Source organism: Platichthys flesus, chromosome 23 (genome assembly GCF_949316205.1).
Source record: "Platichthys flesus chromosome 23, fPlaFle2.1, whole genome shotgun sequence".
Classification (NCBI taxonomy): domain Eukaryota; kingdom Metazoa; phylum Chordata; class Actinopteri; order Pleuronectiformes; family Pleuronectidae; genus Platichthys; species Platichthys flesus.
In genome coordinates, this window is record NC_084967.1 from 1,811,461 (window position 1) to 1,837,034 (window position 25,574).

Consider the following 25,574-nt stretch of genomic DNA (forward strand, 5'->3'; position numbering starts at 1 on the left):
GTACTGCAGAGCACTGCAAATAAATTCACCTCTAAAAAACATTTAGGCAATGAGTTTTTAAAATGAATGGCTTTCAAATTCAAAGACAAAATCAAGTGGACTGATAGTCCTGTGTCCTTTCTTTGTGTTATTACTGGAGTCCATCAATCAATCAAGTTTTTTTATTTGTGTAGCCCATATTACCAAATCATAATTTATCTCATAGGGGTTTACAAGGTTTGACATTTTCCGTCTTTAACCCTCAACAAGAGTATGCACAAACTACCCCAAAAAGAAACTATTAACAGGGAAAAAGATATAGAAACCTTAGAGAGTCACATGTGAGCGATCCCTCCCCCAGGACAGACAGAATTGCAACAGATGTCATGTGTAGCAAAGCACATTAATGAAAATAACAATATTTACAACATTAATGAGAAAAGACCATGGCTATTATAAATTGTGAGGACTAGCAATGTTATTAATATTTGTAAATTAAAAAATGTTTGATAGAGATGGACATAGAGGCATATTATGTATCTAAGCAATCTAGTTCGGGAGGCAAACACCATCTGTTCCTTTAAGAGTAGGCTTAAAACCTTCCTTTTTGATAAAGCTTATAGTTAAAAATAATTAGTGCGGCAGAACGTAACTTGTTTTATTTTCGGAAATAGGAAGCGTTTAGTCTAAAAAGGCATAGAGGTATTGATGGCTGATCTACTGAGTGGGCCACATGGTTTTTATCGTACAATCATACAAACCAGTAGCCAGTCAGATTTACCCTGAGCATCAGTGTAGCATCAAGTTTGGCCTGTATCATTGTATCATTGATTACAAGGCAAAAAACCCTGATGACGCTAAGACGCAAAGGGAATTTATGACACATGACACACAGATCTTCTCTTTCCAGCTTCTCCTTCCTCTTCCCCATCCCTATTGCCTTTCCCGGAATCCCTTTGCTTTATCACCCGCAGATCCAGGGCCTCTGTTGCTGCAACATGGATTGCGGTTTGTGGATCGCGCATCGGGGGTCGCGGTGGACGGTGGTGGATCCAGTTTGGCAGATTCTGTGTCATGTGGGCTGACCGTGGTGGTGGTGGCGGACCCTGTGTCGCGTTGGCATTGGGTACGGGCAGTGGACCAGGACCGCGGTGGTGGCTCGTGGTGGGTCCTGGTGGGCGGAGGTGGACAGTGACTGAGGTCTGGAGTGACGTCTGATCTGGATGTTGGATCGTGGTCCTGCTGACTGCTGACCATGGACTGTGATTGCAGCTGGACTGCTTGGCATGTCATGTTGGGGTTGTCCTTCGGGATGTTTTACCTCGTCAATGCTGCTAAAAACTTTAATCTTGATGTTTTCCTACACCTGACATCTATTGCACTTCTGACCGTCCTGGGAGAGGGATCCCTCACATGTGGCCCTCTCTGAGGTTTCTACATATTTTTACCCTGTAAAATGGTTTTAAGTAGTTTTTCCTTACTCTTGCTGAGGGTTAAGGACAGAGGATGTCACACCCTGTTAAAGCCCTATGAGACGAATTGTGATTTGTGAATATGGGCTATACAAATACAATTTGATTGATTGATTGATTGATCCACCACCACGATCAGCCGCTCTACCCCTTATACACAGCCGCCCACCAAGTTCATAAAAGTAAAAACATTTTTTATATTTTGCTGATCTGTTAATGACCATGAAAAAAAAAATCAGTTTTGAATTTTGTATTTAAATATGGAAATTACTTAACATCAAATTAACAAAACATACATGGAGCAGCAGCGTTAGCAAGGACAAAACTGTGGATGAGAAATAATTTTCAGATTGTTACACTGTGTTTATGTTCTAAATCACAAATAAAAACATTAGTCACAGAAAACTCCGCTACAGGGAAATACATTTGAACATTGAGTTACGTAAGAAAGGAGACACTGAGCTGCTCTACGTCTGTTTCACTGAAATTTTCTTTACTCCCACGAGTTTTGTCTGTGATGTGAAAAAACATTGGCTTGTATTTGGCCCTGGTCTGGATTCTCTTCAGTATGTGGAAAAGAGATCTCTGGCTCCGTGCAGTGGATCTGGATGAGAAGGCAGGTCTAACATTGGCCCTTCGTTACCAACAACACACACACATACATACTATGTCCCACTTACACTTTCCTGATGTTTCACAATAGCACCAATTGTGGATTGATTGTGGCACTGGAAGCTAAGTCCAGTCTCCAGTTCAGGAAACGCTGCATGTTTTGATTTAATCCAAATGTAGTGGTTGAGGTGATTTTTCTACTCAAAGTACAAAGTTTAAGGAAAACAATTCTCATGATTAATTCAACAGTAAATCCCTCTTAGCTTTCCCCAAATGCGTTGGCTAATGTCTCTTCCAGCTGCAAAGGGCAACATCCATAGTTAATACTATCCAACCTGCACAAGCCTCAGAAAAAAACAGTCTCTGCATCAAACGTAAAATTGTTAGGGATTTGCCAATAGGCACATACTAGCTACAATCCTGATGGTAAGCCTTAAAAAATCACCAGCAACTCCAGACCAGGTTTTTGTTGGACATAAGTACAAATCATTGTCCTCTGCCTCAAGATAACAATGTCTCAATGACGTGTCTGACCAAACCACGTGTGCTCCGTTGGGCGTGAATACATTTCTTATTCAAACAATACAGGTGCAGGATGGGAAAATTGCAACTGCAGAACTCCAACACTTGTAGCCGTGTGTAAGATTGTCTAGAGAGGGCCATTCTGGGGTCCATTATGTGGATTGTGTTGAAGTTGTGGTGTCCTGTCATTTTAGTTTGTTAATTTCAGTCTCATCTGTGTATTTTCTGTTTCCTGTTTTATTTTGTAGTATCTGTCCCTTGTGTGTGGTTTCTATCTTCACTTCCTTTCGGTGATTGTCTTCCCAGTCCTCATGTGTTTCACCTGTGGTTAATTGCTCCTGCCTTCCCTCTTGTGTCTATTTAAGCCTCTGTGTTCCCCAAGCCCTTTGTCGGGTTGTACTAGTTGTTTCTCCACACTTCGTGAGATATGGTTTGTGCTCCTGCTGTCTCGACCAGCTTCTACCTGTTCCTTGTTTTCCATGCGCTTTGTCGCCAGTGTTACTTGGGTTAGTGTTCCTGTTTTGTTTTTGTCTTGTTAAAGACCTTTTTGTATATTAAATCCCCTTTTTGTTTACAACCTCCGCATCCTGGGTCCTTCTCCTCCTTCAAACCGTAACAGAAGTGCTCTCACATTGAAATAACTGGAACATTGTCCTGATCTACTCTCCCATCTTTTAATGATTTTATTACGGTTCTAAAAGAAAATGTATCTTCTCAATCAAATTACTAGGACAAAAAACAGATTGTTACATTTGGAATGTTTGTTCCTGATAAGATAATCCTTTATCAGTCCCACATTGTGTCAAAAGTAGCCTTATAATAAAACATGGAATAAAAGCATAGGAGAATATAAAAGTTGAAACAATATAAACATAACAATTTTTCCAATACATCAAAATTTCAGATTCCAAGTTATTGAAATAAAGGATCATTCTGAAATGTAATAAATTTGTGTTTTACTTTGATTCAAGATGTGCTCTCCATCTCAGGTGTACAGAGATGCTTTCAGTTTTTTGAGGATACAATTAATTGATCCTGAAACAAATGAGTGGCCTTTATTTTTAAGCAAAACTAATAGAAAACAGTGAATACAGTATTTTTCTCAACATTATTGTTACAGGTAAATAAATGATGTTGTCTGGTTTAGTCAAGGAGTGCCATTGAGAAAGAGAATATGCTTCTTCCTTTGGATTTAATTATTTTTTAACAAGACTATGGTAGCTGAAGCAGAGAAATGTGTATAATTGAATTTCAGTTTCATACTTCAATAGACTACATGTATGAGAGTTCATCCCAGTTCACCCAATCAACCAAGACTCATTATGGAAGTCTGTAATAAAAATCCCTCCACTTCTTAGAATTCAGTTTATTAGCTAGTCAGTAGATTTTCAGCATCAATACAAAGATAACAAAAAATAGATCAAGCTAAATCTAGATCCATTGAGAATCATAATTCGTAAAACAGTTAGGAGATTTGTCACATTGTCATGAGACCATGAAAAACATTTTACTTATAAGTTATAACATAATTTTCGTTTGTAATCAAATACAATTTTCCAACCCTGTGTCAGTGTTCCCAGGTCAGATTATTGGATGGATGAAGTGCTTGGCATCATTTTTCTGTTCTTTCATTTGACCAGCAGACATGTTTAACTACTACACACAGTAGCTTCTGCACCTGTGACAGCAGATAAACAAAGCACCATGATAACAGTGTAACAATAACTGTAAACCTTTATGAAAAAACACCCCCATTTTATGATGTCAGCGGTGCAGCAGTTTGCGGCGGCTGCTGACCCTTGTCCAAAGGCTGCGTGCTGTCTCAGCAATTGTCACCCTGCGGGGCAGACGCAGGCTCCTCAGAGGCTCCCTGATGCATGCCAGCACCCCGGGCTCCTTTTGCTGCCCCAGGCGCTCATGGGAAATGTAGTTTATCCTCCTCAGCTGCTTGCTGTAATAGCTCCTCAGCTCACAGAGCTCCTCAGCCGCAGTTTCGGACATGACTGAGGTCCGGGATGGAGAGTTGGGCGCAGTGCTGACATCGGCACAAGGTTTCCTCCTCGCTCTCTGAGGAGTGGTAGATTTCCGTTTCGAACATGGTTTGACTGGATTTGATGGTGTTTTCTGACTCTCACTGACAACTGCATTATCTATTATGTTGATTTCAACCTCAATTACATGTTGAGACATGATGGACCCTGGGTTGTCCTCTTCCTCTCCATGTCCACCTGCCAACTGTTGCTTCACTTTGTCTGTCTGGCTGATTGGCTTTTGGTCCTGTTTCCTAAAGACGTTCCTCTGTTCTTTAAACACTTTCTGTTTGGGTTGGGGGGAGCAGCTGCTGTCCGATTCAATGAGGTCAAAGGTAAAATCAACCTCCTCTTCGTTAACTTTAACAGCTGCAGTGTCCTGTAACCATGAAAACCATCATCAGAGACGTGAAGCATTTAAACCTTCATTGTGGATTAATCTAGAGCATGTGACACCTCAGTATGTCAGAATACAGTAACCATGCTCATTACTTATAAATCTTCTGAAGCAACATGTAGTTACATGAACAGACAGCTCATCCTACCTGCCGTTTCAGTGCAGTGAGATTTAATTGGGCACGTTAGTCAGTGCAATGAAATATTAGCGAAAGCTAGTGGTAGCATGCAAGCACAGGCTTGGGCAATACTTGACGTTTACAGGGTTGAATATTCAACAAAAGAGACTAATTTCCGGACTTTTTGACAAACTATTGCATGACCTGTCGCTATCAGTAAACTAGACTGTTGTACATTTTGTTCACACAATGGAGTAAACTAGTGAGACATGCCCTGGTGGGAACATCCTTACAGAAGTATCTATAGGGTGGCTAAAGTCACCATATTAAAACTGCAGCTACATATGTAAATTGTTTTAATGCGCAGGAAGTTTTCTATCATCATAAGACTCTGAATCTAAACAGGCAGTAACGTTAGACTTACGGAAACCAGCGCCGGATGTTAACAGGTAGATTTTTTTCCCAAATATTTTGTTTAAATAATTTCAAAAAAGCAATTAAAGTTTGTTGTGCCGACAATGTTTTATTGCCCAAGCCTGCAGGGTACGAGAGTCAGTGTTAGGGCCTTCAGACAAAACGTGCAGCAAATCTTTCTCACAGCGCGGCTCCATTAAAGTCAATGCAAATGCATGAATAGCCACGTATGTGTCAGTTAAATAAATAAAAATATAATCTCACCAAATGCTAGTAGCATGACATTCTCCTGACTGAAGGACAAACCTATTGTTAGCATCATTGTGCATCAGAAGTTGTATGCTACAACTGTTGTACTTAAAAAAATAAATAAGGACAGGGCTTAGAAGGGCTTGTATTAAAAATCAGGTTAGCATTAGCTGCCCTCTCCAGTCCCTTAATACTCAAAACCAGCAGCCACACAATGTAAAAATTCACTTTGCATTTGGTCTGAACACATCATGAGATGATATCATGCTTATTAATAAACAAATTGTGAAGCTTTTCATTAAGTATCAATTAAATAAAAACACATTTTCAGGGATCATCAGTCCTCCATCACCCAATCAGTCTGACCCAAATGTGAAGAATGAAGTACAGGTCTGGACAGTTAATGCCAAAAGAAGCAGCAGTGAACAGAGAAAAGAATGATGGACTGTACTTGTCAGGGACTAGGGGAGGGCTCTCTTGGTTCTCTTGGACACAGGGGCATCTCCAGCACTTTGAACTGATCTCTTTCCCTCTTTGGCTTTGCCCTGGACACTCGCAGCTTTTACCTGCAGGTCATTAACAACAGTCTTTACCTGAGAGGGTTCACAACTACATGGAGTAGATGAGGGAACACTACAGGGGAGGACATTGGACACTCAGGTCTGGACAAGGATGTACGTATATCAGTATCTTCCATGGTATCACTGCATGAGCTCAGGACAGGGGTCAAACAATCCTGTCCACTGAACTAATGTCGTCTTTTAGATTTCATGCTCCAACTTTCTACATCTGCATGGAACATTGTCATGATCCAAGGTTAGGGCTGAAACTAGAAACCCTATGCAATAATGCTGAGGTATAAAAAGGTCCCAGCAATACCACCAAAGTCAGTCTCAGCTGTCAGTCATAACATTTCAGCAACATCATCAAATAAATAATTCAAACCAAACGTATCAGAAACATGAACACTTGAAGATACTTCAGTGTGATGAGAGCTACATAAAATGAAAAAATCATCTTTGCCGAAATTGTATTTAATGTCTGTGTTTTTGTTTTGTCCATGTCCCATCTGCTGACATGGATGTTTTGGGTTCACTTTTGTGAGCTGCTATGTCGTTTGTCTTTTTAAACAGTAGATGGACGTGCAAATTTTAAAAGAATAAATATTTACTTTAAATCATTTTAACTGAAGGATCTAGAGCTTTGAAGCAAATCTCATTTCTCATTCATACCAACATTAAATCCTTCACAAGATGACAAATGCTAGGAAGTGGACTTAGTCAAGATTTATTGTCTGACTTTTTTCGCCAAAACTTTCATGCACATAAAGTACATTGAACCAATACTTTTATCGTAATACTTTCTCATCCTTTTAGTAATAGAGCTCAACATGGTGTAGAATTCGATTCCAAAAGGTTTGTACCCAAACATCATTGGATTATGAATCAAAGGGAATAGGGATCATCCTCTACACCCTTGGAATCTACATGATCTGCAATGGTTCATCTATGATTAATACAGTTAGAAGACTAATGATCATTATCAGCAGCTTTGTGATGATGGTGGAGGGTTACTTGCATTCACAAAGTTAAAAATAAAGAATGTAAAACTCTGAAAAACATGTTTTTGTATAGACCGTCTTATTCTCAGTGTACAGAGGAAAAGTGACATTTCGCTTATATCTAAAAACTTACCTCAGGACCGTTAGAGACAATCAGAAAACATTTTTAAGTGATATAGAGAAAGGACTAGAAGGAGAAAGTAATTAGAGAGACTTCACAAAGAGAACAAAACGACTGGAAGGAAAATCATCACATTAATGAACAAACACAGGAGATAAAATGAAAAAAAGTTTAGTGGAGCACTAAAAAGAAGAGATCAACATCTACTGGAGTTTTAGGTAATAAAACATTGTACAGACAGTATGAATCAGTACAACAATACTCCTGCTACCATTATCTTGCTTGCAAGTTTTTTGGGGGGAAAACTTGAAACCCAACAAACAGTTTGTTTTAAAACTCCAGTATCAGTTGAACTCTGCTTAAGATTCACATCCCTTTTCTAAAGCAGCTATACTACTATACAAGAAAACACAAAGTTTAAAATGTTTTAATAATAATATATATATCCTGTGGCTTAAAATGGCACAAACAACATAAACTATTTGAACAAGGGCAGATATGCACTTTATAAAGTGGGGTCGGACAATATTATGACATTTGGAATCTATTTTTCTAGTATTTATTGATAAAGATTTAGACCAGTAACCAGACAACTCACAGAAGTCAGGGTTTGTGGTTGAGATACTAGCTTAAGTAAATTATGAATAATAGTTGATAACAGTAAAAATTCTCATCTCTGGCTAAGGTTAACTCAATGTTTGGGGGCCTCATAACAGAAATGATACAAAAAAATTTTATTCAAAAGTTGCAGTCTACAAAAACAAACATTCTCTCCAGAGCCGCTTATCGCAGTAAAATTCTATTCTATTGGATCATGCCTGGGATAGTGTGGGGGGTCTCCAAGTGTCTGGAATAGGATAAAAGCTATTCATCTTAAGATTTTAAAATCTATTTTACATCTATTTATGATTCCCTGGTGGACTGATATTTACAGTCTTCAGGTGTCCGTAGTTTTATATATGCAATTTTCAACTCTTTTAGTATAAATAAGGCCCCTGATCTTTTAGCATTGAAGCTTACTGAGACAAGAAGGAATTAATAAACTCACCACAGCAAATACAGACTCTATTGGCCTCATCTTCATGCTGAGTGTATGAGTCTGGTTCTTCAACAGAGCAGCTTTGGGACCCAGCTTCATGTAGAAGTAGGTGGTGTATGGTGTGAAGCTGAAGTCCTCTCTGAACCAAAAGAGCAGAAAGGGAAGAGTTAACACACATGAGTCTAATTTGTACCATAGAGTGTCTTTAAACACAGACAATAAAAGAGGTCACCTGAGGTATCCCTGCACTAGCAGTTGCACAAGAACACTTTCAGCCTGCAGCCGAGACAGTGTAGTGGTCTGAATCATTTTCCTGCGCTTAGCGGGTCCTTTCCCCATCCAGGCCTCCACCAGCTTCAGAGGAGTCAGCTTCTCATCCATAGACACTGCCAGTTCCAATATCTGGACCACCTGCCGGGCATGCTGGGTAATGTCCACAGTCGTGAAGTCTGCTGGAGTGGAGATTAGATGATGGCTAAGCTGAGTCACAAAAGACATCTCTACAAATGCTTGGCTGAAATGTCTAACACACAAACAGGCTTCCCTTTAAAATGTATCAGAGGCGCACCTTTTTTGTTGCGGCAAGTATCACACTGTTTGCAGCCTTCATCGTCCCACACCTCATCAAAATGAACAGCCATGAGGGAGCGCCGACACCTTCACACAATAAACATGATATGTTCAAATAAAGCAGTAATATCAGTTATCTATCGTCATGTCTATCAAACAATGTGAAAGCATTGAGAAATTGCATGTGTCTAGCTATTTTCTGTTAACAAAAACAAGTGATCTCTTCACTGGATTCATTCACTATATCCTGCCTGTGCCTGCTGAGCCACCCTTCACCTGAATACAGATTTTTAGTTTTTATGAATGTGTCTGAGCAGATAATGTCCTGCTGTGTTGTTCATCTGTAAAAGGCAAACTTCAAAGAAAGTCTGGACCCAATTGTGAGGACCTTCTTCTGAGTTCATGTCTAAAAACGGCTTTTGTGTCTGGTGTAATGAATCACCAATACCAACATCCACAAGATTGTATCCTGATAGATGACAAGAGAACAGTGTCACCCAACCTGCTGCCACTATTGCAGGTTCAGAATGATGAGCTCTCTCATTGCAGATTCCCCAGGGCACACTTGAGTCAGCAGTATGGAGGAAATGAATTATATTGAATTGAAGCGAGACTCAGAAATCTGGGTCTGACACCCAAACGTGGATTGATTGTTTGTGTAAGGGTAGCGAGAGGATTCATCTTAATTCCACAGGCATGGCAAGTCTGTATTTGCTGCAGATTTGCATATTGCACAAACACAATGTGTTTATCTATTAATTATCTTTAATAAAAATAGCTGTTTGTCTGGCATCCCCCCCAACTTAAAATATGTGTGTTTGCGTGTATCTGTGTGTGTTTACCTGTCAATATTCTGGCAGTAACTGACCATCTTCAGCAGCTTCTGTTGTCCAACGTTCTCCATCACCACCATGGTGCTGATCCTGAAGATATCAGAGAAACCAAAGTAGACGATGCAGTCTGCTGGCTGGCCGTCTCGACCTGCAGACAGCGGGAAAATATATATTTCTATCAGCAAATATACTAGAGCAGTACATAGTAGCCCATGCTGTCCTGATAAGTGAGGAGCTGTGTCTCTACCTGCACGTCCGCTCTCCTGGTAGTAGTTCTCGACGGACTTACTGATGGTGTGGTGGATGACAAACCTGACGTCGGCCTTGTCAATGCCCATGCCAAAAGCCACAGTAGCTACGATCACCTGGAGGACAACACAGTTGTACACAAACACACATGTTCAATTATAACACTGGCAACTTCACTATCTAAGTTGCGTTTATACAAAGTGAGTGTGCGTGTCAACTTCCTTTTCATTGAAAATTATTTCAGTAGGTGTGTTAAACATTTGTAACTATGTACGACCAAACTAAAATAGGTCTCCGGCAGATTGGACACCCTTTACCAAGCTGCTTGAATGTCGTGATTTTGAGAGTCAGTGTTAGTTTGCCCACATATAATGTAGGACAGTATACAGTATTCTCACCATGAACCAAAGGACAAAGTAAAAGTTGGCCCAGTGCTCATAGAAGCAGAAATAGAAATAGAGTGTCACAACCCAATACCCTGATTTTGTTGGAGGTCCACTTGCGGTGAACCTTGGACTTGTCCTCAGGGTTCATGTTGGCATGGTAGGGATAGGCCACAATGTCCTTCTTCTGGAGTTCAGAGGACACAGATTCTGCATCCTTCTGAGAGAACACATACACAATCCCTGTGGCATGCATGCACACACATACACACAGACAAACACACACACACCAAACACATAAAAAAAATATATATGCTGTGTGAATATAAATTTACAATTCAAATTATCTCTATAGTCAAATCTAATCGAGATTTGAACCTAGTCTTGAAAAAATGCATTACAGGACATTAAAGATATTTCAACCATTTCCATGGTAACAAAGGTTCAAATCCGTACTCAGTGTTATTATCTACTATTATGTATAAAAAGAGACTTCAATCCAACATTATTTGTTATAAACGATCATTACTTACAATTTTTAGATCCTGATTAGATTCAACTTTAATCTGAATCTAAAAAATGTGTTATTATCAGACAAGCCAATACATTATCTGAGTTATTTTGTGGGTCACATCTCACAAGAAACGTTACCAGCACTGACACTAAGAGGCTTAAAAGTTTCAATAATGCTAGTATCAAAGTCCCCGAGAGCTCCAAAGCCCCAAACATGGTATTCCATACTGCAGTATTGTTTTCTGTCATACCTGACTGGTCCTTGTATCTGTTCTTGATCAGAGATGCAAGTTCACTTATGGCTTCCTCATTATCAGACACTTTAATACGAACCTGAGAACAGAAAAAGGTTTGTTACATCTCTACAGATGTGACATCGCCTTGTTGAATCCGTTATGTTTAACAGGAGTGAGTATCAAAAGCTGTGCTAAATAAAAAATAGTTCACTGTAATTTTCTTTGATTCGATTCTTGGATTGTTCCATCACCAGACCTAAGGCAATTCAAATTGTAGCAATCGGCTAAACAATTCAATAAAAACCCTTTTTATATACTATAAACTTTCATGTTTTATAAGCAGCTGAAATGCAGTATCGGGTTTGTTGGCAGATGGAAGTAGGGCCAGAGGATTATTAAGTGTGTGTGTGTGCGTGTGTCGGTTTGTGGTTACCACCTCATAGTAGAGATTGGGTCGGTTGAAGGAAGCTGTGAGTGTGACTGGCTGTGGTACACACAGGATCTTCTCGCAGTCCTTGAGGACGCTGCTGGTTGCCGTGGCAGTGAGGCCGATCAGCGGCACTTTGGGGAACTGCCTCTTCAGGATGCCCAGCAGCTTATAATCTACAGTGCAGACAATGAATTATTGTAAAACACACTCAACTTTTTTTAATAAACCTACTATTTGATCTTAAGAAGATGACTTAGGTTGTGTTTATACTAGTAAACAGGAGGTGTCACCTGGTCTGAAGTCATGTCCCCACTGGCTGCAGCAGTGCACCTCATCCACAGTGATACGACTCAGCAGGTTTGCATTGTAGGCTTTCTCCAAACGAGACATGAGCAGCTTGCTCTTTGCGATCTTCTCTGGAGTCACATACAGCAGCTTGAAAGGGGCCTTCACATCAGTCATTCCAGCCATGACTGTTTTGGCATGCTCCTTAAGGTAAAAAATAGTATTTTTTCATGTGAAAGCAGTCATTAAAAACATCACTGTCATCCACACTAATGCAGTGAGAACAACCCTGCTTTTTATCAAAAATAAAGGATTAAGTCTGTGATGATTAAAGCTTCATAAATGTATATTTTGACCTGCAATAACAATTGTTGACCACCTGGGGGCACTGGATTCAAGTTGTAAACTCAACGACGACACATCATCACCTTTTTTTTTATTTAAGTAGCAAACAGTTGCTTATATTTACAGCCAATAGTTACAGAGTTTGTGATCACCTGAGCTGTGAGGGTGAACCAAGCAGTAAAGCTTCAGACCAGACAGCTAAACAATGAGCTAAATATCACTGTGAAGCTGAAGAAATGAACAGATTCAGGCCATCATTTTCTGCTGGTTTAGCATTATGATCCAACTATTTCACATTACAGATTGTTTTCATGTTGTTATTTTATATATAGCTATAATATAACCCAACATTTTCATTTTATCCAATTGAATAAACGGAAACATTGCTTCTATTCTATTTTAATTTATAATTCACAGCCAATGATGTCAATGTTTTTTTGTTTTTTTAAACTTTATATCAAGAGCATGAAAGACTGTTGATACTTACAGTGTGTTCTGTGGATTGTGGATTGTGTTTGAGTTAATCACCGAGCATAACATGAAAAATTCTTTGGACTGAAAGGTGATTGAAAGTGAGCCAGTCATTACCTTGCTACTTGATGCATTCAGCATTACTGCTGACACATTGACTGACTTCAGGGACATGATCTGGTCCTCCATTAGGGACACCAAGGGAGTGACAACCAGTGTAAAACCTGAAAATGCAGACACACACACAAACAAAAAAACACACAAATGTGTGGTTACACATGAGTCACTAATGTGCAAAAAGAACACACAACAGAATGAGTGTGTGTAGAGTGTAGATGTTTCAGTGTACCCTCGGAGCAGACTGCAGGCAGCTGGTAGCAGAGGCTTTTTCCTCTTCCTGTCGGCATAACCAGGAAGAGATCTTTGCCTGACAGGGTCAGATTGATGGCCCTGAGCTGCACTGGTCTGAACTTGGAGAGATTGAATGATTTCTTTAGCTCTTGCTCCACTGCCTTGGACCATGGGAAATCTAACAAACATGAAGAGAGTTGAAGAGGTCAACATACAAACCTACTGAGGCTAATACCTGTTTTATAACCTAAATTAGGGAATAAAAAGGTATACAAAAATGGAAAAACCGGCTAAAAATGCGATTGACTCCTTTTACATTTATTTCTCAGAGATTCATGTTTACCATCACCAACACACCAACAACTGAAGTACTCTCTCAACGTACTGTGCCATGTTTCCATCAATGCCAATAGGATCTGGAACTGGTAAAAACCTGTATCACCTGCAGTGTGAGTTGACCTGGCTTTGAATGCTGATTGAAACCATGCCCATTGCAGACAAAAGCTAGATGTTTAAAAGAGACTTTACCATGAAGCGATGTGTGAACAATACCTGAGCCATCGTAGCGCTGCATCTCCTCTTTGCTCATTACAGACTGAGCTCTAGATGACTTTGAGGAAGTTGAAGATGACGTTGCAGCGTCACAGTCCTCCCCCAACTGCTGCAGTAATGCATTCTTGCGAGAAGTCAGGTCAGTCTGCTTCTGCAGGAGCTCCGTGATCTGCAGCTCCACCAACTCAAGCTCAGACTCCACTGAGTCCAGCTCTTCCTGCACATCTGAAGAGTAAACAAACCAGGAATACTGTCAGCTGGCTAAATTATACTGGTCAAGACATGCTCTTGTTTATAGTCCTACCTCTCGCAAAATACAGATATTACAATATAAAAATCAAACTCACAATGATAGTGTAATATCATGTATATTAATTTATATTATTATCTACATTATGTCAAAAACAATTATCCAAGATAAGAGAATTTCAGAATTGTGGCTGTTGGAATGGGGAGATCAAGGGATTTGAGCAGAGCACATTGGCGGCAAGTTTTCTCCCTTCTTATGTTGACAGTGTAAACATGGTGGATACTGTCAGGTCTCACACATGCACAGGTACTAATCCTCTGAGGCTCACACCTCCACAGCTAATGAGCTCTTTCTCTTTCTACCTTCCCCAGAGTCCCTTTGGGGCTGTGGCAGAGTAATCTGCTGTTTGTCCCCATGATTGTCAACCTTCTCTCAGAGAGAAACAACTTAAAATTTACCGCAGAGGACCGTGTGACTGTTTACTGTCTTACAACTGTTCGCTGTTTAATGAGGTTTAGCTCATTTCTCATGCAAATTGAAAAAGTGATGCAAATCAGTTCAGTGACTAAACATCTTTTTCAACCCGGCACCGCAAACCAATCCAAATAATATACCATCCAGATTGTTACTGCCGTCTAGGAGGTGATGTTTTCATCCTAGTGGTTTGTTTGTTTGTAAGCAAGATTACACAAATAATCACAAGACGGAAACTTGGTGGAAGGATGTAGTATGGGTCACTTGATTAAAGTGAGACAGGGCATTTATACTAATGCCAGGGAATAATTAATGGATCTTGCTGAAAAAGAATCAGGCACATTTAGGTGACCAGTTACTAAGTGTGTTCAATTTGGCGCAAAGTGATTTTAATTCAGGGAACCATGGCCCTTGGTGTGGAAATGCGCTCTACTGAGTGCATTCTAGTTTAAAACTGTCTAAACAGTGAACTAGACAGACCTCTCCATGTCACCGTCAGCCATATTGGTTGTTCAGGAAAACACTAAAGCAGAGCTCCCAATGGGCCCTCCTCTCCCCGTCATCCTAACAAACCAGCCCCATTTTATAGAAATGGTTGTGATTGGCCGGACTGGTCCGAAGAGGGATGGAAATCTGACGGGGTTCTGTTTCCCAAAAGCAATGTTTGCTCCTAAGTACGTTAGAAACTTAGAAAGTTGAAATCATGGTGTTTCTATGCAATTGTTTGTCATTGGTTGGTTGACTTGAAAGGAGAGAAAGAGAGGAGCGAAGATACCCCTCTGAAAGAGTGAATAACCATGAGCTTTCCGTTTGGTCTGGTGTCCAGGCTGGTTTATTATTTACATCAAGAAAGAATAGAACAGACTTACCATTATTCCTGCTTCCGCCATCCATGTTTTTCAACCAATGAGGTGGCTTTCACTTTGTCAGAGCTCTTGATGAGATGTGATTCCCTGGCAGACAGTGACAGAAAACCTTACTACAACATGTAACAGAAAAGGGGACGTTCAGTACAGTGCCTAATAATTAGTTATTGAATTAATTTAATCATGAATCATCATTAATTTATAATCCGTTATTATCAAACAAGCTAATTTGTATGTTATGTTAGTAAGGTCACTGACAGATTTACAAGTTTCAACTATGAACCCAAAAACTTCAAAGCCCCAAACAAAGTATTCTGTCATCTCATCATATCATATATCTTGTTATTGCTTCTCTATGTGGCCGACTTTGAGTGCGTATATTCATTGTCACTGTACCGCATTCGACAATTCGATGAAAGTGAAAGTAACAGACCAAAAGTGTAATTCGATTCTCCAGATGATTAGATTTGTAGTTAATAAGTAACTCATTCATTGTAATTTCCCTCCACAAACAATCTGTCGGACACAAGTAGTATAACAGTTACTGAAATTAAGGATTTGTCCACTTCTACTTAATAATTCAAAATAAACGTGGAAGCCATTTTTTGTTTCGTTTTATTGTTCCATGAGCCACACATTGGAAGCATCCCACGGTAAAAGCTAACTTAGTTCAGCTCAGCTCACCTGCTCCTCCTCCCCAGTAGCTGTTAGCTTGATTAAGGATCATTCAATCATCCCTGGATACTGGAGCATTGTGTCTGACTGTCAATCCCCGGAGCTCGTATATTCTCACACACGATACTATGAGAAGAAACGTCCCTTTCCACTGTGAGCTACATTAACATCCAAGAACTCAGAGCCAAGTGCGACACACTCACCACCATGGACTCGGTGCAGACCCTCTCTTCACTTCGCGGTTGCTATAGACGCGGAACGAAAACTGAGCCGCTGGAATATGTACTTTCTTTCGCAGAGGGATATGCGTGGGTTAAACTCTGCCCTTTATTATGCTTGCCAGGTTACCACCATATTATTCCTCTCGCGCTAGGTTTGACGCACCTTCATCTACCACAACGGCCTCTGAAGTGTTTAACATTTATAAATCACACAATCAATTATGTGCATATAACCAAGGAGGTCTGAATAAGAGTATAAGATCGTTCTAGCTCATGTCCTGTCAACGTTGCCTGACAGACCACACTCTGAACCAAATGTACCCTAGTTTAACTGTGATGCATTCAAGAGGTGTGGGTAATTCAATTGAACTATACATAAATCGATAGTTGTTTAAAAGTGAAAATTCAGGTTATATGTGCTACAGGGAGATTATTTGATCTACTAGTGGAGTTGCTGTGTCATGTTCACGCTCTGCAGCTCAAACAAACAGTTCTGACTAAAGGGAAACGCGAGTTGATGCGTTGAACGCGACACAGCTCTGTGCCGGAAGGTGACATCGCGAGAAAGTGTGTTTCCGGAAGACGTGGCTGTTGCTGCAGTGGCAGCTGTCAAACCAAACTCCTCCAACAGCAGCTACTTAAACATTCTCTCTTCTTCTCTCACCCCTTCGCCCGTTCGCCCGGCGTCAGGATGATTTCGCTAACGGACTCGCAAAGTAAGAGCCCATGTGTTTACACGGGCCTCTCTGTTCGCCGCCATCTCTGTCACACCGGCTTCATATCATCAGCAGCAGTCGGCTAACTGGCAATGGGCTTGCACTGCTAGGAAAGTTAGCTTTTAAAAAAATATATATATCTCATAGCAATCCACACTCTGGGGCACAGCTAACAGCTAACTATGAATAAACAGTGTCATAGCCTATGGGAAGTCAACGTGTTCTCAGCAACGTTCACTTACGTTGCACTTCCAAATATTGAAAGCTTTTGAGCATCTGCAAATACAGAGGGAAGTGACCGACAGTGCATTTCTTACGTGTTCACACCCACATGTTAATTTGTTTGTACGAACTAGTAGAATAATTACGACTGTGACAGGCAGCACATTGTGTCCTGTGTTTATCAAAGGTCTATGGAAGTGAAGACCAGGTGGAATCATGGCCTGTCTTCCTGTCTTAACAGCTCTGTCTTCTCAAGTAGTTTTGGCTGATCCGGTCACACTTGTATATCAGTGTAAACTCCACTTATTAGGTGACTTCCGTCTGTGCATAGAGTCGACAATCAAGAACATCTAGGATGGTAAACCTGGTGGTTTTAACTAAGTTGAACCTTGCTCTGTATCTGTACAATATCACACAGTGACAATCTCAGATGGAACAGTTTAACATTCCTGTGGTGTGTGTGTGTGTGTGTGTGTGTGTGTGTGTGTGTGTGTGTGCGTGTGCGTGTGCGTGTGTGTGTCTTCTGCAGAGATTGGAATGGGATTAACAGGCTTTGGCGTGTTTTTCCTCTTCTTCGGTATGATCCTGTTCTTTGACAAAGCACTGCTGGCTATCGGAAACGTGAGTGACGTTGCTCCATCAAACTGATGTTTGCTCTGTAATCATGAGAAACCCACAGGTGCAACTTTCTCTCCTCCTGTGTCACCTGGTGCTGACGCTGCATTTTCAGGGATTCAGATCTTACATGTGGTGCAGAATCTATATTGGTGTGTGTACATTAATATATTAATAATATCATGTTACCAAGTGGTAACCCGTGGATGCAGAGGGACACATGTCTGTCAACATCATACACCTTCTCCCAGGCAACCCAGCCAGGGTTGATCAGACCCCAGCACCATTAACCCACAGATTCAGTTTTTGATCCAAACCCACCTGGTGGATCTCTCTGTGCCTTCTCCTTTTCTCCATCATTGTAATGGAAATGTGGATGTTTCGCAGTGTGAATGCCCTGCAAACCTCGGCAGCCCACCTCCACAGGCTTGCATCGGGTTCGCCAGCCTTACCTCTGGCACATGTCCAGCAGCTCCTGGTACTTGCCGTGCTTCCTCTATAGTGGCCATCAGGGTCACTAAACAATATATCTCAGTGATAAAACAACTTTAATTTTGTAAAATCAATACTGTATTAATTTTAAATATTTTTTACATTTAGTCTGCAGATAAGAAATATAACGTTAAGTTTTTGTTTTTTTACACACCAATGACATTGAGGTTTTTTTATAAACTGGCTACTCAGCTATAAATAAAGAGAAATCCTTAAATTAAATTTCCATCCAAAATCCTATTTTCATATTTGAATAAAAATAATTTGTGACTGGAGACTCTTCACAAGGTGCAGCAGAACATGTGCTAAATACAAGATGAATGTCTGTTCCTGCTGCTAAAAAGACCCAGAACTCAACCCACATTCCTAATATTGCACCACCCTTCTTTTTGTCCTAGATCCTGTTTGTTGCTGGGCTTTCCTTCGTCATTGGGTTAGAGAGGACCTTCCGCTTCTTCTTCCAGAAGCACAAGATGAAGGCGACCAGTTTCTTCCTGGGAGGTGTGCTTGTGGTGCTGATTGGCTGGCCCATTGTCGGGGTCGTACTGGAGTTCTATGGCTTCTTTCTGTTGTTCAGGTGAGAGGAAACAATGGAGGCTTGAGCTGAGAAATAGAGTGTAGACTAGTTGGTGTCCAAGATTATTTGAATTTTCCAACAAACAATTAAAAGAGTTAAGTCTCCATCATCTCAGTCCCAATATGAATCATCAAATTTGAATTTGGTGTAAATATCTGTGAATGCAAAGTGCACGACAGAGGATGTCCTGTTACAACTGTTGCCAGTGGAATGCACATGAATCTACACAATGTAGACTGATGAACACATGTGTCTGTCCTTGTGCAAGTGAATATTGTTACAGTATTAATATGGCTGTCATTATCTCATGCCAAATTATTATGGTCTATTCAGAAATAACTAGCACAAAAAAATCTGAGTTCTTGTCTGAGTCTGAAGGCAGTCCGTGCTCGAATCCAAGCCCCAAGTCATGAGTCTTGGGCTTAACTAACACTGTTAAGTGAGAGTAGATTTGATTACAATTGACGTAACCCAGAGGCTGAAGTCCAAAATCATCCCCCAAATAAAATCTCTTATCAAAGACCAACAAGATCTTGCTCACCATCAAAGAGAGTGATCGTTCCTTTATGGTGGTATTTCTCGCCTTTTGTGTGTATGACATAGAACACAATTGGCTGCGGTTGCAGGTTGGTTGACAAGGATGTTCACTTTGTCATCACCACTGAACTAGTGAGGGATGCAATTGGATTCCTCCCTGTCGCACATACGTCTGCAGGGGAAAATATGTCGTGTCGAGTTAGAGAAGTTAGGGAGAGCCTGTTCTGTATCGCCTGGTTATCTCTTTGCTACCATTCCGTCACAACCTGTACTGTACACTACTAAAATTTGAGCTGGTGATTTCTGACTTTACCCACAGTCCTGAGAGAGAAACATCCATTGTTCATCCATTTTCAGTGTTGGACCTGATTACCTCATCTGAAAAGATACTGTTTTAATCAAGCTACTGGATCCTATTACTGACCCTCACTCTGGATGATTCAGAATCACAGACTCTGTATAAACATTGATATAGAGTCTGGGTGAAAAGTGAAACAGAATGCAGACGTGCCTCAAAATGCATAACCAGTGATAACCACCAGGGGCATGAACATCTCTCTTGAGTTTATGTTTAAGGGACATTAGCTGACTTCCCTCTCTGGTGTATTGGGAAATATTACATAATTAATTAAAATTTTATTTATATACTTTGTATGCAAGGTTTGCCACTCAAATTTAACCTAGACAGACTTTATAATGAAGAAGAACTTATTTCTTAACATACTGATTTATTAATCAATTGTAGTCCATGTTATTTGACTGTTCCATGCTGCTTCACTTCACTTTGGTGAGCATTCAGTTTTCCCTGTTTGTATTCTAATGTCCTCTCTCCCCCATCCACTCTCTCTCTTTCCTTTTGATGACATCTAGGGGTTTCTTCCCAGTTGTAGTCGGCTTCATCAGAAGAATACCTGTCCTCGGCTCTATCCTAAACCTGCCGTTCATCAGTGCAGTGAGTATTACCTGGTGCTGCTGCAGCCCTGCAGCTCTGCTACGTTTACACGCAGCATGGCTCTTTCTCTTGTTCATTAATCACCATATTCAAACTAGGGCTGGGCGATAAACCGATTTTATCGATTAACTCGAGTGTGTAGCTCACGTCGACTTGTTTAAATGAAAATTGGTTTTCTCTTCAACATCCGCGAACGCCCTCTCAGCTCCCGTAGTTCGGAATGAGCTCACCCCTCCCCCCGCACAGAGCGCGCATTTACCAAAGTGATACGCGTACATGGCAGCGAGTAGGGAAGAATATGATCCTAAGAAAGGCACGGTGTCATCCGTCATTTGGAATTGGTTCGCGTTCGAAAGTACGACAAATTTACTGCAGCACCTCAGGCAAAAACATCCCGGCGAATGGGAGAAATGTTGCGCGCAGCGGAATGAGAGAGACCGCGGCACCACAAGCACCACACGCACAGCTAGTAAAATACAGACAACCCTCACACAAACCTTTGCCAACATCATCCCATATGAGAAGAATTCGCCCCGCTGGAAAGCCATTACTGATGCGATTGCTATGTATATAGCAAAGGATATGGTGCCGATGTATACGGTGGAAAAGCCAGGCTTCATTAATATGCAAAAAGTTTTGGACCCCAAATATGTGCTACCAAGCCGAAAATATTTCTCCGACGTTGCCTTGCCCCAACTATACAATAGCACGAGAGAACGGATTGCAAAGGAGTTGGAAGAGGTGTCCTTTTATTCTGCCACCACAGATTTTAAGATCCAACTTAAAAAAGCACCTTATGTTCTCATGCACTGATTTATGCTGATGGATGCTTTGTTGAATGTATGTTGGCACTTTATCAGAACAACCTCTTATTGTTATTAATATTTCATGTTTACAGAAATATTTTATATTTTATGTATTTTACATTTTATGTTATGTTACATGTTACACCCATAATGCCTGCTTGGCTAGTTGTTTGTGATTGCACTTAAACCCCAAGGGGGGAAATCAAAATAATAAAAGGAAATATATTATTTTGGAACAACTAATTATTTGTCCTCTGCATATGATTTTGGGGGGGGGGGGGGGTGTAAATCGATTTAAATCGGAAATCGGATTTTTTGGGAAAAAATCGGGGATTTTTTTTTTAGGCCATATCGCCCAGCCCTAATTCAAACACCACAAGTGATTAACTTAACTGCCCCAGTGCAATGACAGCTCAGCTCCTGTAGTTCACAGGGTTTAATAACATAGTGAAGAGACTGTCTGTTAACATTTACTGAGTGTTTTAACATGAAAAAGGCAATTTTGGAAATAAATTGAGCAAATGGTTGTCTGGACTTACACTCCAGTCATTGGAGTCTGTTTCTGTTAAATCTAAAATCTCAGGTCAGCAGATGCACACAGTAGATAGTTATGTGGCTAATGAACAGGCCATGCTGTTGTGTGGGGAAGCTTTGGGGTGAGGTGAATGTTTCTGTGTGTTTTTTATTGTTTTCTATGTTTATTAAAGCCTTCGTAAGGCTCTGAGGACAATCAGCAGTCGTGGTCAGTCACTGCCGATTTTCCCCTGCTTACTAACATATTTAACACGCTTAACAATATTCAGACAACAAGTTTCTCCTGAGAGCATATCATATCGTTTAGCGAGCTGGTCCATTTTATTAACTATTATTTATCTAATCTTGATTCATTTATTTAATTTTTAAGGCACACACCATAGATATTATAGATATAAGTTACTAATTAAATTAGTTTCAAAATTCTCCACAAGTCCTTGCAGTGGAATGCAGGGATAGTTGTTGAACTTCTGTAGCTGGCAAATCTTTGGCAGTTAGCAAGCTAGCTAATGTCGCAAAAATTGTAATAGTTAAGTCAAGGGACATATAAACAGCTATTAATTAACAGCTTACACCAAATCATGTCTATTTTATGTGGAAGTTTATTCTCTGACAGAGCAGAGTGCATCAAGAAAGGTTAACAAAAGGAGAGAGATCCAAGGCATACGAGGAGTGACACAAGCAGCTTCCATAAATCAATAAATGTTTGTGTTTTATCTCAGAATCAGTACACTGTGTAGCACATTATAAAATTCAGATACATTTTCTAGATTAGATGATTTCTCAGGGTGAGGATGAGCAGCTTTAAACCAGCACCTATAGGAGTGCAACAGAGGCCATCTAGTGGCCATCCATTGTGTTTGTCACTTGTGACTTTCTCTGCCCTCGAGTCAGGTGCCAGCATTTCTCTTGTCATAACTTCTTAAGAGGACGATGTGCTGAGGGCTTCAACCTGCAATGTTCTGTATTAATAGTGCTCTTCCAGTCGTGATGTCTCACAGCACTTTACAGACCAGTTTTTGCCATTTGCCAGTGCATGTATGGGCAGCACTTCTTTATGAGAATTGCACAGTGTCAGGTATACTTTGGCGTGGGAATACTGGGATTGACCTGCCTCAGCCGCCCCTGGAGAAAGCTGCCAGCCCGCCATTTCCCTTTGACACTTTCATATTGAAGCAGCCACCTCAATAAAGGCATTTCAACATTTTGCCAGAAGAGTGCCTTGGATCTCTTATTTTCTCACTCTATATTAAATTGTATGATGCAGCACAGCAGATGTTTAGCTTCAGTCGGGTCTCCCTTGCAAAAGAGGGTTTTAACATAAATTTTACTTCCCGCGTTAAATTAAGCAATAGAACAACTTCCTCTGTTTTTGATTCGGGGGCCCTTAAAGGGCCCGCTACAAACTGCAAATCAAGGGTCATGTGGCAAGCGACCAGTGGCTATATTCCCGTAGCTTTACTAGCTTTTCTACAGATACTGTAAGGCAATGACTGAATAAGCTCAAAACTTGAATGTTCTTGAAAAATGATTAAAAGTTGTAGGTTGTTCCCATATACTATAAAGAAAATGATCCCACCGATATAAACTCTATACCAATTGTGAGTCAGTCTCAACCGTCAATCATGACACGTTTCACCATGTTTTTGTAACCTCAAATGATTTAAAGCTAGCCTTGGTTCATTGCCAATCTGCTTAAAAATTCACTCAAATCAATTTCTGAATAATTGCAACAAAATTCTGTTTACCTGTGGTGTGTCTCTTTAAATCATGCATGCTTTCCATGAGAAATGTTGCAGTTGATACTGATACTGTCCAGTCCAGCCAGCAGTGTAGTTAAACAAATCTTTCTCGCACTTTGCATGTCACTAATTGCTCTGGAGTTCTGTCTGTCAGATCCTGCTTTATACTTGAAAAACATCTAGATGACACATAACAGTTTCTTTCTTTTCTTTCAGTATGTGGACAAAGCTGGCGAGAGCAACACCATGGTATAGCAGTGACTTTTTGTACCCACTGAAGGCTGTTTGAGTGCAGCAGGTTTTATACAGCAACAAAATCTCCCATCGGGCTGATTTAAAACAACTAGGGTTATATGTTCAGATTCCTCCCTCCTCCAGCAGGCAAAGACCGCTCTCTGTCTTATCTGTTATTTCACTGGTCAGCGCTACCAATCAAAGGCTCATCAGCACATCGCAACGCCAGTCGGTTACTAAAGGATGGAGTTACTAAGGTCACTATAATAAATATTTGAAGCGCTATTGATCCCATCACCGTTGAACGCATCTAGCAAGATAATGGAGGATAGAAGATTTCTTCAAAGGCTCATTGACTCTGTCTACGTGACTTTCTTACTCTGTGGAAGAAACAGACTAAACCACCACCAGGATGAGAAGTGGACCGACAGCTCTCCATGTTTCATTTTTCTGTGCCTGTGCTCTAACTTTATTTCGACAAAAGCTTTTTATGTCGTTTTTTTGTCATCAACCTTGGGCTCTATTTTAACAACCTGAAGTATTTTGGTTATGTTCTAATTCCCTTTTGCTTGTTTAAAGGTTTTGCTTGTAATATGAAATAAACCTATCAGAGTGCCATCTCCAATTCACTTGAAAAAGCAGGTACACGTGCCCCTCACTTTGTAATAAGGGAGAGAATGTTTCTCTACAAATGTGCTTTGGCGCAAGCAGACCAAAGCTTTCGTCTCTTCTCAAGACAGCAGAGCACCAACAATGCAGCTGACGACCCCTCGTTTTAAGACAAACTCTCACATGGTTGCTCAGATATGCGCAACTGCATTTGAAGAAACTAGCAGAGAAAGTTGCCAATGCTCCAGGTGTAAGATAGAGCCCTAAGTTTCATTTTTTGTGTGTCTTGCAGCTTTTTGAAATACCAAACGTGGCTATTGTAATACTTTCCCTTTGTAACATGTCATTTCTGTTGGCTAATGACTGCATTGGTATAAATTATTTTATAAATGATAATCGTTTGACTTCATGTATTGTAAGGTGCTATTGGATCATATTAGTATTCGTTAATTGTTTACCCAATAAGCTTCTATATGCGTTTACTACTAAAGTAAGAAACTTAAAGGTAGAATCTTTATAGTAAATGGAAAAATCCAGTTCATGAGGACACATGGATGGTGACGTTCAATCAGCTCACAGTGCTGCAGCTGGGAACATGCTAATGCTATTCAGTCACAAGAGCTGTCCAAACTAACTGGTTTGCTAATGGTCAGTTATAAATGCAGTTGCTAATTGTAAAATACTGCAGGATCTCACACTTTAGCAGAAACAAAATTGTCCCTTTGTCTCCAAACTGTACACGTCTCTTTGTTAAATCGTTTTGAAAATTCAGCAGAGAAGGATTTTATAAAAGTGGACACCGCTGAAAATGTGCGATAGCCTCGGCCAATTCGGACTGTCTGACTTTCCATTCAGAGTTCAGTTGGCTACGATATTAAGCTACGAGCATCAACAAGTAGCTCTCAGTCTCCAGAGGCCCCACCACTTCTAGTAGTGCAATTCTGCTTAGGTTGTGACCCTGACAGCAAATGTTACCATGACACATCATCCATCCAATGACACTTTTCCATAAGGACTTATAAGGACTGTATATCCCTCGGATGGTATGTATTTATAAAGGTCTTTTCCAGTCTTGATGACCACCCAGTTTGCCATTTGCACACACATTCATATATATATATGTATATTTATGAGGCGCACTTTCTCAATGAGAACGGGCAGTTTTGGCCTTCCATATCTTGCCCAAGGACATCGGCATGCAGGATGGGGAAGACAGGATTTGAACCGCCGATGTAACCCCTAAGTGTTTTACCCAGTGAGCCACAGCCACCCCTACTTAATTACTCTACCAATGTAAGACCTATGCTGAGATCCTGATAA

The 25,574-nt window shown here is 40.5% G+C and overlaps 2 protein-coding genes across 5 annotated transcripts; one reads left to right on the top strand and one right to left on the bottom strand.

Annotated features, from left to right (window-relative positions):
* Positions 1 to 3,245: 3,245 nt before the first annotated feature.
* On the bottom strand, positions 3,246 to 16,316 carry recql (RecQ helicase-like). Of its 4 annotated transcripts, none has more exons than XM_062382565.1 (16): positions 16,201 to 16,316; positions 15,326 to 15,409; positions 13,733 to 13,957; positions 13,179 to 13,358; positions 12,947 to 13,053; positions 12,019 to 12,217; positions 11,735 to 11,901; positions 11,314 to 11,395; positions 10,644 to 10,792; positions 10,165 to 10,282; positions 9,927 to 10,065; positions 9,083 to 9,171; positions 8,747 to 8,966; positions 8,524 to 8,653; positions 6,245 to 6,359; positions 4,853 to 4,994 (listed from the first exon to the last, which is right to left on the bottom strand). In XM_062382565.1, the coding sequence occupies exons 2-15, from the start codon at positions 15,348 to 15,350 to the stop codon at positions 6,255 to 6,257; spliced, it is 1,935 nt and encodes a 644-aa protein (XP_062238549.1). In that variant the 5' UTR covers positions 15,351 to 15,409; positions 16,201 to 16,316; the 3' UTR covers positions 4,853 to 4,994; positions 6,245 to 6,254. The 4 variants fall into 4 exon arrangements, with proteins under 4 accessions (XP_062238553.1, XP_062238549.1, XP_062238552.1 ...); XM_062382568.1 differs by having other exon boundaries at positions 8,747 to 8,963; positions 16,201 to 16,315; XM_062382567.1 differs by lacking the exon at positions 16,201 to 16,316 and adding an exon at positions 16,007 to 16,182.
* Positions 16,317 to 16,774: 458 nt separating this feature from the next.
* golt1ba (golgi transport 1Ba) lies at positions 16,775 to 24,650 on the top strand. The gene is made up of 5 exons (XM_062382570.1): positions 16,775 to 16,934; positions 17,686 to 17,777; positions 18,662 to 18,840; positions 20,248 to 20,329; positions 23,628 to 24,650. Exons 1-5 carry the CDS (start codon positions 16,910 to 16,912, stop codon positions 23,664 to 23,666), a joined length of 417 nt encoding a protein of 138 aa, XP_062238554.1. The 5' UTR covers positions 16,775 to 16,909; the 3' UTR covers positions 23,667 to 24,650.
* The last annotated feature ends 924 nt before the right edge of the window (positions 24,651 to 25,574 follow it).

Bases quoted from the DNA above. Each gene is read 5' to 3' on its own strand.
- recql (XM_062382569.1), bottom strand. From the start codon at position 15,350: ATGGATGGCGGAAGCAGGAATAATG. The intron at 13,054-13,178 runs GTACACTGAAAC...CTGCATTTTCAG, and splicing joins GCCTGCAGTCTGCTCCGAGG to GTTTTACACTGGTTGTCACT. The intron at 11,902-12,018 runs GTGACACCTCCT...TCTGCACTGTAG, and splicing joins GGGACATGACTTCAGACCAG to ATTATAAGCTGCTGGGCATC.
- golt1ba (XM_062382570.1), top strand. From the start codon at position 16,910: ATGATTTCGCTAACGGACTCGCAAA. The intron at 16,935-17,685 runs GTAAGAGCCCAT...TGTCTTCTGCAG, and splicing joins TTCGCTAACGGACTCGCAAA to AGATTGGAATGGGATTAACA. The intron at 17,778-18,661 runs GTGAGTGACGTT...TTTTTGTCCTAG, and splicing joins CACTGCTGGCTATCGGAAAC to ATCCTGTTTGTTGCTGGGCT.